The following is a 13,690-nucleotide window of genomic DNA, read 5'->3' as shown; positions in this document are numbered from 1 at the left end:
GATGTGAGTGCCGCCGCCTTCCGTGATGTGAGTGCCGCCGCCTTCCGTGATGTGAGTGCCGCCGCCTTCCGTGATGTGAGTGCCGCCGCCTTCCGTGATGTGAGTGCCGCCGCCTTCCGTGATGTGAGTGCTGCCGCCTTCCGTGATGGGAGCGCCTCCGTGATGGGAGCGCCTCCGTGATGGGAGCGCCTCCGTGATGCGAGCGCCTCCGTGATGCGAGCGCCTCCGTGATGCGAGCGCCTCCGTGATGCGAGCGCCTCCGTGATGCGAGCGCCTCCGTGATGCGAGCGCCTCCGTGATGCGAGCGCCTCCGTGATGCGAGCGCCTCCGTGATGCGAGCGCCTCCGTGATGCGAGTGCCTCCGTGATGCGAGCGCCTCCGTGATGCGAGCGCCTCCGTGATGTGAGCGCCTCCGTGATGTGAGCGCCGCCGGGCTATAATGGCGGCCATATTGGTTGCCCCTCAGCTGGTCATGGGCAGACTTGCTCTCCAGCGCGGTCTGACACCTGTCTCCGGAGCAGTGCCGGCTGTGTATTGGTTGTCAGCCGTGGTTCCCCTGGGTGCAGTGGGGTGTGGGGACGTTGCGCCTCGCTCGTGGTGTCACCGCCGTCTTCTTCTTCCCTGCAGACGACATTCGGCAGTTCGCCTACATCCGATTCACCACCGGAGACGCGATGAGCAAACGGGTGAAATTCGCCTTAATCACTTGGATTGGGGAGAACGTCGGGGGGCTGCAGCGAGCCAAGATCGGCACCGACAAGACCCTGGTGAAGGACGTCGTCCAGGTAGGTCCCGGACCCTCCTGGGATCAGGCCATGTGCTGCCGCCACTGATCTTCAGTGAACGCGGCCGTGTTGGTTGTGTGGGGGATCCTGGGGTCACCACATTGGGGGGGGGTCTGCACGGGCCCCTGATATTGTGCTGCAGAGCGAGCGCCGTGTCTGGGGCTCAGGTTCTCAGAAATGCTGCCTTCTCTGAGGAGGAGTAAGCCGGGGACCGCCATATGGTGAGTCCTGCCGGGCAGCCTCCGCCACAGGTCACACTGGGTGGGTGGGGGAGCCACAAGGAGACCGCTCTGTACTGAGCACATCAATAGCGGCCACTGTACAGATGGAGAGAGGCTGCGGTCTGTGCTGCGCCTATGGGGGGGAGGTTTCTGTGCTGCACCCATTGTGGGGGGAAGCTGGGGTCTGTGCCGCTTTCCCCCCCCTCTTCAGGGTGGTGTGGGGTCTGTGCCGCTCTTCCTCCGGGGGGGGGGAGGGTCTGTGCCGCTCTTGCTCTGGGGCGGGGGGGGTCTGTGCTGCACTCCATCCCGGGCGGGGGGGGGGGGGGGGTCTATGCTGCACTCCATCCCGGGGGCGGGGGGGGGTCTGTGCTGCACTCCATCCCGGGGGCGGGGGGGGGTCTGTGCTGCTTCCCCAGGTCTGGGGCAGGCCTACCCTGCACTCGATGGTGGACGGATGACTTTGTTGCTGTGCTCCCCCTCGTGTTACCTGCGCGCTGTGCTATTCTTCTGGGGATTAGTGCGGTGGCGGAGGCGGTGCTGATGGCGGAATCGTGGGGTTCTGTGTGTATATATAATACTTCCCGCCCCTAATATTCTTGTGTGGCTCCTCTGCGCCTCCAGAAATGCCTACTCTTAAAGGGGAAGGTGCCTGAGTCTTTGGGGGGCGCAGGGGTTCTGGGAGGCGCAGGCATTGGGGGGGGGGGCGGTGGGGTGCAGCAGGCACAGGGGGTGCAGGGGGCGCAGGAGGCACAGGGGTTGGGGGAGGTGCAGGGGGCGTTGGGGTGCAGCAGGCACAGGGGGTGCAGGGGGCGTTGGGGGAGGTGCAGGGGGTGTTGGGGGTTGTGGGAGGCGCAAGGGTTGGGGGGGTGCAGCAGGCACAGGTGGTGCAGGGGGTGTTGGGGGAGGTGCAGGGGGTGTTGGGGGTTGTGGGAGGCGCAGGAGTTGGGGGGGGTGCAGCAGGCACAGGTGGTGCAGGGGGTGTTGGGGGAGGTGCAGGGGGTGTTGTGGGAGGCGCAGGGGTTGGGTGGGGGTGCAGCAGGCACAGGTGGTGCAGGGGGTGTTGGGGGAGGTGCAGGGGGTGTTGGGGGTTGTGGGAGGCGCAGGGGTTGGGGGGGTTGCAGCAGGCACAGGTGGTGCAGGGGGTGTTGGGGCGCATGCTATGGCTTTCTTGTTCCTTCGTCTCCTCAACATTTTCAATTGTTTTTTTTGTTTTTTTTTTAAGAATTTTGCCAAAGAGCTGGTGATCACAGAGCACAAGGACCTGGAGGAGGACTACATCCGGGGGGAGCTGAAGAAGGCCGGCGGCGCCAACTACGATGCCCAGACAGAATAGGCGGCGGCCCCCACCTGCAGCGCCTAAAACTGCTCTCTGATTCCCGTACACCTCTCCCTGCCAGGACTAGTCCCTCCCCAGTGATGTCACCACAACGCCATGCTGCTCCGCGGGCACCTCCAGCCACAGCACTGCCATAGACTGCACCTCCGGGGGTCTGCACTGCGGAGACCCTCCTCCATGATTGTCGTCTTTTCAGATTGTCAGCCATTCCTCTCCTATGAGGGCGGGGGGACGCCTCAATATGCAGCACCAGGGAACCCCTATAACCCTGCAACTCCAGCCACATCCAGAGGGGGCAGGGCTGAGGATCAGCTGTGATCTGTGCAGCGCTCTGACCGCTGCAGCCAGTCTTACACCGCCTGATGTGGCTGGAGTTGCCCTTTCATCCGCTTCAAGCACTTTTTATTATTGGGGATTATTTTTTCTTTTTCCTCTTTATACATTCCAGCAATGAGAACCCATGAACCGCGGATGAGCCCCGATCTGCTGGCTCCTCCCCCCGTGTTATCCCCCACAGTCCCCTGTGTTATCCCCCACCGCACTCCACCCTGCGGCCACTCCATTATCCCCTGCCGCGCTCCGCCCCCCGATCTGCTGGCTCCGCCCCCCGATCTGCTGGCTCCGCCCCCCGTGTTATCCCCACAGTCCCCTGTGTTATCCCCCACCGCACTCCACCCCGCGGCCACTCCATTTATCCCCTGCCGCGCTCCATTTATCCCCCCCCGCGCTCCACCCCGCGGCCACTCCATTTATCCCCTGCCGCGCTCCATTTATCCCCCCTCCGCACTCCACCCCGCGGCCGCTCCATTTATCCCCTGCCGCGCTCCATTTATCCCCCCGCTGCACTCCACCCCGCGGCCGCTCCATTTATCCCCTGCCGCGCTCCATTTATCCCCCCCCGTACTCCACCCCGCGGCCACTCCATTTATCCCCCCCCCCGCGCTCCACCCCGCGGCCACTCCATTTATCCCCCCCCGCGCTCCGCCCCGTGGCCGCTCCATTTATCCCCCGCCGCGCTCCGCCCCGTGGCCGCTCCATTTATCCCCCCCCCCCCGCGCTCCGCCCCGCGGCCGCTCCATTTATCCCCCGCCGCGCTCCGCCCCGCGGCTGCTCCATTTATCCCCCCCCGCGCTCCGCCCCGCGGCCGCTCCATTTATCCCCTGCTGCACTCCACCCCGCGGCCGCTCCATTTATCCCCTGCCACTCGTGCTCTCATCTCTGCTCCGGCGCCGCTCGTCGTTTACAGCAATGACGTTTATTACTGAAATTAAAGATTTTAGTTTTTTTATTTTTATTTTCTGACCCCAAAATGTGAATTGTCCGGAGCCGGATTCCTGTGAACTGGACGCAGAAACCATCAGAAAATAACAAAGAATAAAAACTTTTTTTTCCAAAAATGTGTTGCTTTGTATATTTTTGGGGTGGGTCTGACAACCTCTCCCAGAGGTCCACAGGCGGGTGTCAGCTGTAAGAGGGGCGGGGCTGTGTATAAGGGGCGGGGCTTCATGTCTGATCACTTCATTGTATTAGTGATGTCATCACCAGGGCGGGGCTGTATATAAGGGGCGTGGCCTCATGTGTGTTCACATTATTATACCATTGATGTTATCCCCGGGGGCGGGGCTGACACCCCTCGTCTCTCGCACATGAGGGTCCGGGTCTCCAGCTCCGGGGTCTTATCTTCCTACACACTGAACCAAATATGTGCATTTACATTGAAAAAATCCCAAACATGGACCCGTCCCCCACTGATAGAAGAATTCAGGGGTCAGACGGCAGCGGCCGGGCAGCAGACAAAGGGCGATGTGTGATGTCGGGGTCCCGCAGGCAGGATGATCACACAGATGCTCGCTGTGGGAGGATGGGGGCAGTAGTCACCTCAGACACAGAGGGGCCCTCACTCCAGGAATGACCCCGGGGCTGAGCACTGCCAATACTGTGCGGGCAAGAAGTGCAGCCACCCCCACCCCAGTGATGCCCCACTGATACCCCCTCCGCACCGATACCCCCCCCCTCCCCACTGATAGCCCCACCAATACCCCCTCCTCCCCCACCGATATCCCCTCCGCCCCACTGATACAAGCCTGCCCCACTGATACCCCCCCCTCCCCACTGATAGCCCCACCAATACCCCCTCCTCCCCCACTGATACCCCCTCCGCCCCACTGATACAAGCCTGCCCCACCGATACCCCCCCTCCTCCCCACTGATACAAGCCTGCCCCACCGATAGCCCCTCCGCCCCACTGATAGCCCCTCCGCCCCACTGATAGCCCCTCCGCCCCACTGATACCCCCTCCCGCACCACTGATACCCCCTCCCGCACCACTGATACCCCCTCCCCACTGATTCCCCTCTGCCCCACCAATACCCCCTCCTCCCCCACTGATACGCCCCTCCGCACCACTGATACCCCCTCCTCCCCCACTGATACCCCCTCCTCCCCCACTGATACCCCCACTGATACAAGCCTGCCCCACTGATGCCCTCATTCCTCTCCACCCCAGGGGTCCGCAGCCTTTCATTCAGTTCTGAGTGATGGTTGTGATCCAAATCGAGAACCCCCCCCCCCTTTTATGTCGTAACATCCAGTGCCCCCCATAACTGGTATAGTGAGAGCTAAAGCTTTTCAGCAGACATCACCCCGAGACCTCGTGCCCCCCATTATCAACAGTTACAGGGATCCCCACCACAACACTCCCCTTAAAGGCCCCCCTGACCGACAGTGTCACCCCGTGTGTGCAGATCCAGGTCTATACACAGGGGGCAGCTCTGGGGGCGGCTGAACACGGGGCAGCTCTAAGGGGCGGCTGAACACGGGGCAGCTCTCAGGGGCGGCAGCTGTACACGGGGCAGCTCTACAAGTGGCAGCTGTACACGGGGCAGCTCTACAAGTGGCGGCTGTACACGGGGCAGCTCTCAGGGGCGGCTGTACATGGGGCAGCTCTCAGGGGCGGCTGTACACGGGGCAGCTCTCAGGGGCGGCTGTACACGGGGCAGCTCTCAGGGGCGGCTGTACATGGGGCAGCTCTCAGGGGCGGCTGTACACGGGGCAGCTCTCAGGGGCGGCTGTACACGGGGCAGCTCTCGGGCAGCTGTACAGGGGGGAGCTCTCGGGGGCAGCTCTGAGGGGCGGCTTTACAGGGGGCAGCTCTCAGGGGCGGCTGTACACGGGGCAGCTCTCAGGGGCGGCTGTACACGGGGCAGCTCTGAGGGCAGCTGTACACTGGGCATCTCTCGGGCGGCTGTACACGGGGAAGCTCTCAGGGGCGGCTGTACACTGGGCATATCTCGGGCGGCTGTACACGGGGCAGCTCTCAGGGGCGGCTGTACACGGGGCAGCTCTGGGGGCGGCTGTACACGGGGCAGCTCTGAGGGGCGGCTGTACACGGGGCAGCTCTGAGGGGCGGCTGTACACGGGGCAGCTCTGGGGGCGGCTGTACACGGGGCAGCTCTACAAGTGGCGGCTGTACACGGGGCAGCTCTCGGGCAGCTGTACAGGGGGAGCTCTCGGGGGCAGCTCTGAGGGGCGGCTTTACAGGGGGCAGCTCTCAGGGGCGGCTGTATACGGGGCAGCTGTACACGGGGCAGCTCTGAGGGGCGGCTGTACAAGTGGCGGCTGTACATGGGGCAGCTCTACAAGTGGCGGCTGTACACGGGGCAGCTCTCAGGGGCGGCTGTACACTGGGCAGCTCTGGGGGCAGCTGTACACTGGGCATCTCTCGGGCGGCTGTACACGGGGCTGCTCTCAGGGGCAGCTCTCAGGGGCGGCTGTACACTGGGCAGCTCTCAGGGGCGACTCTACACGGGGCATCTCTCGGGCGGCTGTACACGGGGCATCTCTCAGGGGCGGCTGTACACGGGGCATCTCTCAGGGGCGGCTGTACACGGGGCATCTCTCAGGGGCGGCTGTACACGGGGCAGCTCTCAGGGGCGGCTGTACACGGGGAAGCTCTGGGGGCGGCTGTACACGGGGCAGCTCTGAGGGGCGGCTGTACACTGGGCAGCTGTACAGGGGGCAGCTCTGAGGGGCGGCTGTACACGGGGCAGCTTTGAGGGGCGGCTGTACACGGGGCAACTTTGAGGGGCGGCTGTACACGGGGCAGCTTTGAGGGGCGGCTGTACACGGGGCAGCTCTGAGGGGCGGTTGTACAAGTTGAGGCTGTACATGGGGCAGCTCTACAAGTGGCGGCTGTACACGGGGCAGCTCTCAGGGGCGGCTGTACACGGGGCAGCTCTCAGGGGCGTCTGTACACTGGGCAGCTCTGGGGGCGGCTGTACACTGGGCAGCTCTGAGGGGCGGCTGTACACTGGGCAGCTCTGAGGGGCGGCTGTACACGGGGCAGCTCTGAGGGGCGGCTGTACACGGGGCAGCTCTGAGGGGCGGCTGTACACGGGGCAGCTCTGAGGGGCGGCTGTACACGGGACAGCTCTGAGGGGCGGCTGTACACGGGGCAGCTCTGAGGGGCGGCTGTACACGGGGCAGCTCTCAGGGGCGGCTGTACACTGGGCAGCTCTGGGGGCGGCTGTACACGGGGTGGCTGTACACGGGGCAGCTCTCAGGGGCGGCTGTACACGGGGCAGCTCTCAGGGGCGGCTGTACACGGGGCGGCTCTCAGGGGCGGCTGTACACGGGGCAGCTCTCAGGGGCGGCTGTACACTGGGCGGCTCTCAGGGGCGGCTGTACACGGGGCAGCTCTGAGGGGCGGCTGTACACGGGGCAGCTCTCAGGGGCGGCTGTACACTGGGCAGCTCTGGGGGGCGGCTGTACACGGGGCGGCTGTACACGGGGCAGCTCTCAGGGGCGGCTGTACACGGGGTGGCTCTCGGGGGCGGCTGCACAGGGTACAACATACTGTACTCAGAAGGAGATTGTGGATTTCGGCCTGGAGGCTCCGCCGTGAATTCAGATCTTAGATAATCTTCCTCCCCTTTAGTAAACACTGAGCGAGAACAAGAACAGTGCAATAATGTATCCGGGGGATAGAAAGTCATTACCCCCAGAAGATATCACAGCCGTACAATCAGTCCCACCAGAGGCCGCCATACCGCGCCCTCACCGCCATACCGCGCCCTCACCGCCATACCGCGCCCTCACCGCAATACCGCGCCCTCACCGCCATACCGCGCCCTCACCGCCATACAATGCCCTCACCGCCATACCGCGCCCTCACCGCCATACCGCGCCCTCACCGCCATACCGCGCCCTCACCGTCATACCACGCCCTCACCGCCATACCGTGCCCTCACCGCCATACCGCGCCCTCACCGCCATACTGCGCCCTCACCACCATACCACGCCCTCACCGCCATACTGCGCCCTCACCGCCATACCACGCCCTCACCACCATACCGCGCCCTCACCGCCATACTGCGCCCTCACCGCCATACTGCGCCCTCACCGCCATACCATGCCCTCGCCGCCATACCACGCCCTCACCGCCATACCACGCCCTCACCGCCATACCGTGCCCTCACCATCATACCGCGCCCTCACTGCCATACCGTGCAGAGGCCGCCATACCGTGCCCTCTCCGCCATACCGCGCCCTCACCGCCATACCGCGCCCTCACCGCCATACCGTGCCCTCTCCGCCATACCGTGCCCTCTCCGCCATACTGCGCCCTCACCGCCATACCGCGCCCTCACCGCCATACCGCGCCCTCACCGCCATACAATGCCCTCACCGCCATACCGCGCCCTCACCGCCATACCGCGCCCTCACCGCCATACCGCGCCCTCACCGTCATACCACGCCCTCACCGCCATACCGTGCCCTCACCGCCATACCGCGCCCTCACCGCCATACTGCGCCCTCACCACCATACCACGCCCTCACCGCCATACTGCGCCCTCACCGCCATACCACGCCCTCACCACCATACCGCGCCCTCACCGCCATACTGCGCCCTCACCGCCATACTGCGCCCTCACCGCCATACCATGCCCTCGCCGCCATACCACGCCCTCACCGCCATACCACGCCCTCACCGCCATACCGTGCCCTCACCATCATACCGCGCCCTCACTGCCATACCGTGCAGAGGCTGCCATACCGCGCCCTCACCATCATACCGCGCCCTCACCGCCATACCACGCCCTCACCATCATACCGCGCCCTCACCGCCATACCGCGCCCTCACTGCCATACCGTGCAGAGGCTGCCATACCGCGCCCTCACCATCATACCGTGCCCTCACCACCATACCATGCACTCACCATCATACCGTGCCCTCACCGCCATACCACGCCCTCACCGCCATACCGTGCAGAGGCCGCCATACTGCGCCCTCACCGCCATACCACGCCCTCACCGCCATACCACGCCCTCACCATCATACCGCGCCCTCACCGCCATACCATGCCCTCACCGCCATACCATGCCCTCGCCGCCATACCACGCCCTCACCGCCATACCGCGCCCTCACCGCCATACCGCGCCCTCACCGCCATACCACGCCCTCACCGCCATACCACGCCCTCACCACCATACCGCGCCCTCACCGCCATACCGCGCCCTCACCGTGTGTCCTCACTGATGGAGGTTTCCCAGGAGGCTCAAACCTCTAAAAGAAATGACCCAGATGTATATTCAGGGGTGCGAGCTCCTATGCAGCGGTTGTCACGTCCCCTCCCCCGCACACAGCACAGTACAGAGGGCCGGGGTCTGGGATGATGGGAATTCAGACAATTCGGAATTAATTAACCTACTTATCCAGGAACTAATTTCAGGAAAAGCTCCAGACCCCCCCTGCGGTAATTGCCTTACTTTTACAATACCTTGCACCATTCACTCCAGTCACAACCAAAGCTGCATGTCTGTTCCCTGATCTCCCACAATGTACGTCACCCTGAGGATAAGACACAATGTAACAGCAGAACAGTGACTGCAGCTCTGGGGGTGACTGGAGGATAAGATACGATGTAACAGCAGAACAGTGACTGCAGCTCTGGAGGTGACTGGAGGATAAGACACGATGTAACAGCAGAATAGTGACTGCAGCTCTGGAGGTGACTGGAGGATAAGACACGATGTAACAGAAGAATAGTGGCTGCAGCTCTGGAGGTGACTGGAGGATAAGACACAATTCCACATTTTGTTATAGGGCTCATGCGCACTGCTGATTCTTCTGCAGCGTTTTCCTGCGCTCCGGCTGCTGCGCCCGCCATAGACAGAGGGGGGCTGCATCCAGAGCGCACGGAATAATGGACACGCTGCTTTTATAAATGCACGGATTTGGGTCAAAATTTTAGCCTCCAAATTGCTGCGTTCATAAAAGCATCGTGCGCACGTGTCATGCACCATCTACATAGACTGCAGGGGACACAGGACGCATGCGATTACGCTGCAGTGCAATACACAGCGTAAATGCATGGAATTCGGCAACGTGCGCATGAGCCAGGTTTTATTTCCTTTGTGTTTATTGGAACAACACAAAAAAGGCAAATTGGACAGAATTTTACACAAAACCCCAAAAATGAGCCGGCCTGTGACAAGTACCAGGTGTGGGCAATAAGAAAAGCACACCTGAAACCAGATACAAAGGGGAGAAGTTTCCTCAATCTGTGCATTGTGTCTGTGCTGCACTAAGCATGGAGGACAGAGCGAGGAGAAGAGGACGGTCTGAGGACTGGAGAAGCAGGACTGTCAGGTCAGCCTGGGCTCGTCCTCAGTGGCCATTTATTCTGGCATTTAGTATACCATACCGGCACGGCTCAGGCTTACCATACCTGGTACGGCTCAAGCTTATCATATCCGGCACAACTCCGGCTTACCATACATGGAGCAGCTCAGGCTTATCTTACCCGACAAGCTTACCATGCCGGCACAACTCAGGCTTACCATACCCGGCACGGCTCAGGCTTACCATACCCGGCACGGCTCAGGCTTACCATACCCGGCACGGCTCAGGCTTACCATACCCGGCACGGCTCAGGCTTACCATACCCGGCACGGCTCAGGCTTACCATACCCGGCACGGCTCAGGCTTACCATACCCGGCATGGCTCAGGCTTACCATACCCGGCACGGCTCAGGCTTACCATACCCGGCACAATTCAGGCTTACCATGCCGGCACGGCTCAGGCTTACCATACCCGGCACGGCTCAGGCTTACCATACCTGGCACGGCTCAGGCTTACCATACCCGGCACGGCTCAGGCTTACCATACCCGGCACGGCTCAGGCTTACCATACCCGGCACGGCTCAGGCTTACCATACCCGGCACGGCTCAGGCTTACCATACCGGCACGGCTCAGGCTTACCATACCTGGTACGGCTCAAGCTTATCATATCCGGCACAACTCCGGCTTACCATACATGGAGCAGCTCAGGCTTATCTTACCCGACAAGCTTACCATGCCGGCACAACTCAGGCTTACCATGCCGGCACAACTCAGGCTTACCATACCCGGCACGGCTCAGGCTTACCATACCCAGCACGGCTCAGGCTTACCATACCCGGCACGGCTCAGGCTTACCATACCCGGCACGGCTCAGGCTTACCATACCCGGCACGGCTCAGGCTTACCATACCCGGCACGGCTCAGGCTTACCATACCCGGCACGGCTCAGGCTTACCATACCCGGCACGGCTCAGGCTTACCATACCCGGCACAATTCAGGCTTACCATGCCGGCACGGCTCAGGCTTACCATACCCGGCACGGCTCAGGCTTACCATACCCGGCACGGCTCAGGCTTACCATACCCGGCACGGCTCAGGCTTACCATACCCGGCACGGCTCAGGCTTACCATACCCGGCACGGCTCAGGCTTACCATACCCGGCACGGCTCAGGCTTACCATACCCGGCACGGCTCAGGCTTACCATACCCGGCACGGCTCAGGCTTACCATACCCGGCACGGCTCAGGCTTACCATACCCGACACAATTCAGGCTTACCATGCCGGCACGGCTCAGGCTTACCATACCCGACACAATTCAGGCTTACCATACCCGGCACGGCTCAGGCTTACCATACCCGGCACAATTCAGGCTTACCATGCCGGCACGGCTCAGGCTTACCATACCCGGCACGGCTCAGGCTTATCATACCCGGCACGGCTCAGGCTTACCATACCCGGCACAATTCAGGCTTACCATGCCGGCACAATTCAGGCTTACCATACCCGGCACGGCTCAGGCTTACCATACCCGGCACAATTCAGGCTTACCATACCCGGCACGGCTCAGGCTTACCATACCCGGCACGGCTCAGGCTTACCATACCCGGCACGGCTCAGGCTTACCATACCCGGCACGGCTCAGGCTTACCATGCCGGCATGGCTCAGGCTTATCGCTCTGCATTCTGTGAGCGCTCGTGTGATTCAGCGCTCGTGTGATTCAGCGCAGTGACATCCGATCTGAGCTGCCGATAATGTGATTACACGAGGCGGCTCCTGGACATTGGCAAATATTAATGATTGTAACTGGGACAACTGGGAGCCGGGCCCGGGAGTGACTGGTACGTGGCAGCCGAGGGCAAAGTGCAAAACCACGGCCCAGACTGGACTGTGCCTTGTGGCCGCAGGAGCCCCCCGGTGCCGACTATCCGGAGCAGGAGAGACCCCTGTACAGGAGCAGTACACGGCCCCATGCAACCCAATAGCTCAGTATGTGGAGGTGGACGTGGCCCCGGCTCTTGTGGCTCCACCGGTTCCACCAATGTTATGTCCGCCCGTCAGTGGTCTATGGCCCCAGTGTCACTGTATGAAGCTACTGGACCCCAATGTACCAGGGACCCCCCCAACTATGTACCAATTATAATCCCAGCTGTCTCTTGTCTGACAGAGCCCCCCAGGCCTCTCTATAGCCCCCCAGGCCTCACTATAGCCCCTCTATAGCCCCCCAGGCCCCCTCTATAGCCCCCTAGGCCCCTCTATAGCCCCCTAGGTCCCTCTATAGCCCCCTAGGCCCCAATAAAAAGCCCCTCAGACCCCACTACAGCCCCTGGTCTCTCTATAGCACCCTAGACCCCACTATAGCCCCCCAGGCCTCACTATATCCGCCCTGGCCCCTCTATAGTCCCCTGGTCCTTCTATATCTCCCAGGCCCCTCTATAGCACCCTAGGCCCCAATAAAAAGCCCACTAGGCCCCTCTATAGCACCCTAGACCCCTCTATAGTCCCCCTGGCCCCTCTATAGTCCCCTGGTCCTTCTATAACTCCCAGGCACCTCTATAGCCCCCTAGACCTCACTATAGTCCCCCTGGCCCCTCTATAGCCCCCCAGGCCTCACTATAGTCCCCCTGGCCCCTCTATAGTCCCCTAGACCCCACTATCGCCCCCCCAGGGCCCTCTGTAGCCCCTCAGGTCCCTTATAGCCCCCTGGTCCTGCTATAGCCCCCTGATCCTCGTGGCTCTGTCCGTGTTTGGTGGCCCCTCAGCCGTGGTCATGGCCGCTGCCTGCACAGACCCCCTCGCCTGTGGCCTCAGAGGAGCAGCAGAGTGATCTGTGGTGTCAGTGGGGGGTGGTCCGGACGCCCCGGGGTCCAGTAATGAGGGTTCTTGCGGTTCCCCTGACCTCTGCTTGCTGTCAGTGAATGTGAGCGTCTGTGCTGATCTCCGGCTCCCGGTGACGCCGGCGGCTGCTGCTCGGTGGTGACTCATTTTGTGGTTTGTCGCTGTGACCTTTCCTGTGACTTCTCTGTTTCGGGCGCCCTCTTCCCCCTCGCCCAGTTCCCCTTTCTTCCGCCCTCCCGTCATTTTCAGGTCACGGCCGATGACTTTATTCGCTTCGTCCATTATCCGCAGACGCCATCAATCGCCCAAAACCGCGGCCGTCCCCGACCCGCCACCATCACTATCAATGGGAAATGTCAGCGGGTTTTATGGCAGCGGCAGAAATGTCGCCAAATACTGCGCGGTTAACCCTTTCATGGCTGCAGCGGGTTGTCAGGAGTCGTGCGCAGCTGCTGCTTCATCACCCAGCAATGAGAGGGTTAACAGGCGGTGGCGTCAGTGATGGCCGCGGTCCTCGCTGTCCTCTTATTACCGCCATATAAACAGAATTTTATTTAGAACCTAAATGTCGCTGAATGTGAGCGCCGACCCGAGACCGTCGTGATGGATGCGATAACATCCAGAACCGTGGGGACAGGCGAGGGCCGCGGACGGGGGAATCCGGGGTGGGGGGATGGGGGAGAGCGCTGGGGATGGGGTATCAGGAATGGGGAGGATGGGGGAGAGCGCCGGGGATGGGGTATCAGGAATGGGGAGGATGGAGGAGAGCGCCGGGGATGGGGTATCAGGAATGGGGAGGATGGAGGAGAGCGCCGGGGATGGGGTATCAGAAATGGGGAGGATGGGGGAGAGCGCCGGGGATGGGGTATCAGGAATGGGGAGG

The 13,690-nt window shown here is 62.1% G+C and overlaps 1 protein-coding gene across 1 annotated transcript; it reads left to right on the top strand.

Moving 5' to 3' along the window:
- Nucleotides 1-439: 439 nt before the first annotated feature.
- LOC142283821 (coactosin-like protein) lies at nucleotides 440-3,739 on the top strand. Its single transcript, XM_075333160.1, has 3 exons — nucleotides 440-497; nucleotides 628-785; nucleotides 2,229-3,739. The coding sequence occupies exons 1-3, from the start codon at nucleotides 440-442 to the stop codon at nucleotides 2,337-2,339; spliced, it is 327 nt and encodes a 108-aa protein (XP_075189275.1). The 3' UTR covers nucleotides 2,340-3,739.
- The last annotated feature ends 9,951 nt before the right edge of the window (nucleotides 3,740-13,690 follow it).

This window comes from Anomaloglossus baeobatrachus, unplaced genomic scaffold (assembly GCF_048569485.1).
Source record: "Anomaloglossus baeobatrachus isolate aAnoBae1 unplaced genomic scaffold, aAnoBae1.hap1 Scaffold_551, whole genome shotgun sequence".
Classification (NCBI taxonomy): domain Eukaryota; kingdom Metazoa; phylum Chordata; class Amphibia; order Anura; family Aromobatidae; genus Anomaloglossus; species Anomaloglossus baeobatrachus.
This window is presented reverse-complemented; position numbering and strand designations above follow the sequence as displayed.

Bases quoted from the DNA above. Each gene is read 5' to 3' on its own strand.
- LOC142283821 (XM_075333160.1), top strand. From the start codon at position 440: ATGGCGGCCATATTGGTTGCCCCTCAGCTGGTCATGGGCAGACTTGCT. The intron at 498-627 runs GTCTGACACCTG...TCTTCCCTGCAG, and splicing joins CAGACTTGCTCTCCAGCGCG to ACGACATTCGGCAGTTCGCC. The intron at 786-2,228 runs GTAGGTCCCGGA...TTTTTTTTTAAG, and splicing joins TGGTGAAGGACGTCGTCCAG to AATTTTGCCAAAGAGCTGGT.